The sequence below is a fragment of the Hyperolius riggenbachi genome, chromosome 9 (genome assembly GCF_040937935.1).
Source record: "Hyperolius riggenbachi isolate aHypRig1 chromosome 9, aHypRig1.pri, whole genome shotgun sequence".
Classification (NCBI taxonomy): domain Eukaryota; kingdom Metazoa; phylum Chordata; class Amphibia; order Anura; family Hyperoliidae; genus Hyperolius; species Hyperolius riggenbachi.
Genome location: NC_090654.1, coordinates 108,041,348 through 108,046,949, shown reverse-complemented (window position 1 = coordinate 108,046,949; position 5,602 = coordinate 108,041,348). Strand labels below are relative to the sequence as shown.

The following is a 5,602-nucleotide window of genomic DNA, read 5'->3' as shown; positions in this document are numbered from 1 at the left end:
TTGGGAAGTATTTTCAATTCCTGGATTGTTTTCAGCCCATAGACTCAGGTTGGACACCCGCTGCGGTTTTAGCGTTTCGATTTGGAACAAGATTGTTCCAAATTTTGCGGCTTCAATTTTGATCGGTACAATCCCCAGTGTAGATGGGATATGACTGCTGCTTTTGTGGTGTATGTTCAGCTGTTTCAAACGATGCTTGTCCATAATTCTTTCTCCCTCTTTTTTTATCGATTACTCCTTCCAATGCTATAATGTATATTGTTTGTGATATATTCTCCATTTGCCCGCTTTGTTTTTAAATGTAATTTGTTTCCGTGTGTTTTTATTTACAGTGTTTCCGCTCTAGGACAGGTTAGTTAGGTAACTGGATGCCCGTCTTCACTCCTCCCTAATACCGCGGTCGTCCTCTCGTGGTGATACGCGATTGGCTCCCTGTTTGGGATGTCGGCCCTCCTATGATGTGTCTGGAAGGCCTCTATTGATGATGGCGGCTGGGGGAGTGTCTTTTAGAGCGGTAAGGCTGTCATTACTGTATTTAAATGTTAAACTGATGTATTGAGTGTAACTCTTTGCCTCTGAAGAAGCAGAGCTTGTACACTGCGAAACAGGCTGTCCGGCTATACATCTGAACTAATTTTCTGAGGATGAAATAAAGGGGTCTCTTTGCTGCTAATACCGGTGCCCGGAATTTCTGTTGTTCTACAAAGATTGATGCAACTGAATTGTTTCTGGAGACACGGTTTAGTACACTATACCCTCAGTAGAGCCAGCCAGTGATATAGTGCCATCCCACAAATCTTCTTCAGAGCAGCTGTATTTGTACTGACATTAGATTACACACAGGTGCACTCTATTTAGTCATTAGCACCCATCAGGCAATGTCTATGGGCAACTGACTGCACTCAGACCAAAGGGGGCTGAATAATTACGCACACCCCACTTTGCAGTTATTGATTTGTAAAAAAATGTTTGGAATCATGTATGATCTTCGTTCCACTTCTCACGTGTACACCTCTTTGTATTGGTCTTTCATGTGGAATTCCAATAAATACCAAACATATATATATTGTTTCATGTTTGTGGCAGTAATGTAACAAAATGTGGAAAACTTCAAGGGGGCCGAATACTTTTGCAAGCCACTGTGTGTATGTGTGTATATATATATATATATATATATATATATATATATATATATATATATATAAATATATATATATATATATATATATATATACAGTGGCTTGCAAAAGTATTCGGCTCCCTTGAAGTCTTCCACATTTTGTCACATTACTGCCACAAACATGAATCAATTTTATTGGAATTCCACATGAAAGACCAACACAAAGTGGTGTACATGTGAGAGGTGGAACGAAAAGCATACATGATTCCAAGCATTTTTTTACAAATTAATAACTGCAAAGTGGGGTGTGCATAATTATTCAGCCTTCTTTGGTCTGAATGCAGTCAGTTGCCCATAGACATTGCCTGATGAGTGCTAATGACTAAATAGAGTGCACCTGTGTGTAATCTAATGTCAGTACAAATACAGCTGCTCTGTGACAACCTCAGAGGTTGTCTAAGAGAATATTGGGAGCAACAACACCATGAAGTCCAAAGAACACACCAGACAGGTCTGGGATAAAGTTATTGAGAAATTTCTACACAGAGAATTGAATGTGTGCATTAAACACCAAGTGAACACCTGACAAAACTGGCTAAGCAAATTTGGCCTAATTGGCTATTCACGGGGCAATGCTCATGCAAATATGCATTCGCTTTCGCATGCCAACTTATGCAGGGTCAAAAACCAATGCCGCAAAGCGGTTGCCCTGCGGGAATTAGTTCATGCTACAATAGCACTATCCAGGAGCGCCCCGAGGAGGCTTCCCAATGCTCCCATACAACCGGGGGACCGCGGGGTCCAAATTTGCTTAGCCAGTTTTGTCAGGTGTTCACTTGGTGTTTAATGCACACATTCAATTCTCTGTGTAGTTATTGAGAAATTTAAAGCAGGCTTAGGCTACAAAAAGATTTCCAAAGCCTTGAACACCCCACAGAGCACGATCATTCGGAAATGGCACAACTGTAAACCTACCAAGACAAGGCCGTCCACCTAAACTCGCAGGCCGAACAAGGAGAGCGCTGATCAGAAATGCAGTCAAGAGGCCCATGGTGACTCTGGACAAACTGCAGAGATCTACAGCTCAGGGGGGGGATCTGTCCATAGGACACCTATTAGTCGTGCACTGCACAAAGTTGGCCTTTATGGAAGAGTGGCAAGAAGAAAGCCATTGTTAACAGAAAATCATAAGAAGTCCTGTTTGCAGTTTGCCACAAGCCATGTGGGGGACACAGCAAACATGTGGAAGAAGGTGCTATGGTCAGATGAGACCAAAATGGAACTTTTTGGCCAAAATGCAAAACACTATGTGTGGTGGAAAACTAACACTGCACATCACTCTGAACACAACATCCCCACTGTCAAATATGGTGGTGGCAGTATCATGCTCTGGGGATGCTTCTCTTCAGCAGGGGCAGGGAAGCTAGTCAGAGTTGATGGGAAGATGGCTGGAGCCAAATACAGGGCAATCTTGGAAGAAAACCTCATGAACTCTGCAAAAGACATGAGACTAGGGCGGAGGTTCACCTTCCAGCAGGACAACGACCCTAAACATAAAACCAGGGCAACAATGGAATGGTTTAAAACAAAACATATCCATGTGTTAGAATGGCCCAGTCAAAGTCTAGATCTAAATCCAATCGAGAATCTGTGGCAAGATCTGAAAACTGCTGTTCACAAACGCTGTCCATCTAATCTGACTGAGCTGGAGCTGTTTTGCAAAAAAGAATGGGCAAGGATTTCAGTCACTAGATGTGCAAAGCTGGTAGAGACATACCCTAAAAGACTAACAGCTGTAATTGCAGCAAAAGGTGGTTCTACAAAGTATTCACTCAGGGGGCTGAATAATTACGCACACCCCACTTTGCAGTTATTTACTTGTAAAAAATGTTTGGAATCATGTATGATTTTCGCTCCACTTCTTACATGTACACCACTTTGTATTGGTCTTTCACGTGGAATTCCAATAAAATTGATTCATGTTTGTGGCAGTAATGTGACAAAATGTGGAAAACTTCAAGGGGGCTGAATACTTTTGCAAACCACTGTATATATCACACTAACTCTCCCCTATCTATACCTAGCACTAACCACCCCCCACTTACTCCTAACACTAACATACCCCTACCTACACCTAACACTAACCACTTCCTACCTACTCCTAACACTAACATACCCCTACCTACACCTAACACTAACCACTTCCTACCTACTCCTAACACTAAAGACAAGCCAGGCTGAGATTAGTAATTAAAGCGCCTGGAGTTCAGCCACAATGTAGCCAAACTCCAGTGCACTACTGCTCCCAGCTAGCCGATATACTTTTTGGGTGCCTTTGAGGTCCTACATTTTTAACTATAGCAGCTATTTTTAATTTCTGTTATTTTTAATTTTCACTGATTTTACTTTCCGCTGCAGCTGCTGTTTTTACATTTTGCTGTAGCCGCTATTTTTTAATTCCCAGTGTATCTGTTGTTTTTTAAGTTCCCTCTTTAGCTGTTGTTTTTCATTTACACTGTTCTTACTTTCTGCTGTAGCTGTAGTTTTTGCTTTCTGCTGTAGCCATTATATTTAATTACTGCTGCAGCCGCTTATTGCCACTGTAGCTGCTATTTTTTCAGGCTCCTCCAGAACACAAATTTCCACCTGTAACCGATATTAGCGACATTTAACATGAATACCTATGGCGGTGCCCAAAATTCCCCATCGCCTCTGGATATTTGAAGCTTTGCATTAAATCCAAGAACGCTAGAAATAGAAAGATAAAATGTAGCTAGGAGATGTCAATGTCAAAACACTGGAGTGTGTTAATGTAAAATAGATTTCTGTTTTTAACCTTTAATGACAGTTCTGTGTATTTCATTTACAGGTATTCAAGTTGTACATAAAAGGAAATGTTAACCAGACCAAAGTCCAGGAATTTATTTTAGTCGCCTTTTCAAATTTAAAGCAATTGCAGATATTATTGTTTGTGATTATTTTACTAGCCTACATGATTTGCACTACAGGAAATATTGCCATCATCTTGTTAGTGAAAATGGAACCCTTGCTTCAAACTCCGATGTATTTTTTCATCAGCACATTTGCTGTTCTTGAAATCCTGTTTGTGACTGTCACAGCACCTAATCTTTTACATAATTTAATTTCAGAAAATAAGAAGATATCTGTACTGGGATGTTTCACACAACTGTTTATTTTCAATGGCTCAGGGATGACAGAATGCTATTTATTATTGGTTATGACCTTTGATAGGCATTTAGCTATTAGCAAACCTTTGCACTATTCAGCAATTATGAGGAAGGAGCTCTGTAGAGTGTTAGCTGTGGCTCCGTGGATTGGTGGGTTTGCAATTTCTACAATGACTTCTGGTTACACGGCTCAGATGGAATTCTGTGGTCCGAATCAGATCAACCATTTTCTTTGTGATTTGGCTCCGCTTCAGAACTTGGCTTGTTCTGATCCTTTCATGAGCAAATTAGCAACAATACTCGCAGCTATCCTGTCTGCAATTGTCCCAGTTATCTTTATCATAATATTCTATATCCAAATTTTGGTGATCATCGCAAAAATTAAAGGTGCAGAGAGCAAGCGGAAAGTCTTCTCCACCTGTTCTTCTCATCTTATAGTGTCTAGCCTGTCCTTAGGTGCAGCTCTTATTGTGTACATCAGACCCACTGGCAGCCAGAATGATAAATTTCTTGCTCTCATATACACCGTTCTCACTCCACTTTTAAATCCTTTCATATATACTTTGAGGAATCAAGATGTACATTCCGCTATAAAAAAATCACCAATATGGAGGGAACTAAAGAAATATAAATCATCAAAGTGAACCTGAAGCAACAGGTTACATGGGCGTATATTCACTAAACCTCATTAACCCAACTCACACTATATTTGCAACACCTAAGTTGCTTCTGTAACGGCCACTGTACTGTAGCATTTGCTGATGTCAAGTGAGTTATGCAAATTACATAACAAGTTATTTAATTTGCGTAAAACACAGTAAAATGAAAGTGCACGTCCGGCACATGTTTGGTAAATGGGGTTTTGTGAATATATCCCATGATGTGGGAAATGTGTATGGGCTGTACTAATCCCTCCTAGAACAAGAAATGTCCAGAAGATGGAGTGAAGCATGCAGCACAGTGGGAACAGTAGAGCTATATATAACCCTCTCTCCTGTGGCTGCCTCCCCGCACACACTTGGGGATAGATTCACTTCTTCTGAAACGCCTCTAACTAAGGACTGTAACCACATTAAGACGCCTAACGCTGATTGGCGGCTGCAAGCTGGCTCCCCCAGGGTGAGTGATACTTTACTCGCGGCCTCTACTGTGTTGATTTACATTGTTATGTAAATTAACACAGTAGCGGCCGCGACTGAAGTATAGCAGTAGCAATACTTCAAAGGACCAGGACCAACCACAGTGAATGGAAGGACCACCCGCTATGGAAGCACTGTGCGTAACTAAGGAAGGT

General features: G+C 41.1%; 1 protein-coding gene across 1 annotated transcript; it reads left to right on the top strand.

The window, feature by feature from the left end:
• The first annotated feature begins 2,564 nt into the window (after positions 1 to 2,564).
• Positions 2,565 to 4,952, top strand: LOC137533543 (olfactory receptor 6C4-like). The gene is made up of 2 exons (XM_068254914.1): positions 2,565 to 2,684; positions 3,990 to 4,952. The coding sequence occupies exons 1-2, from the start codon at positions 2,565 to 2,567 to the stop codon at positions 4,950 to 4,952; spliced, it is 1,083 nt and encodes a 360-aa protein (XP_068111015.1).
• Positions 4,953 to 5,602: the final 650 nt, after the last annotated feature.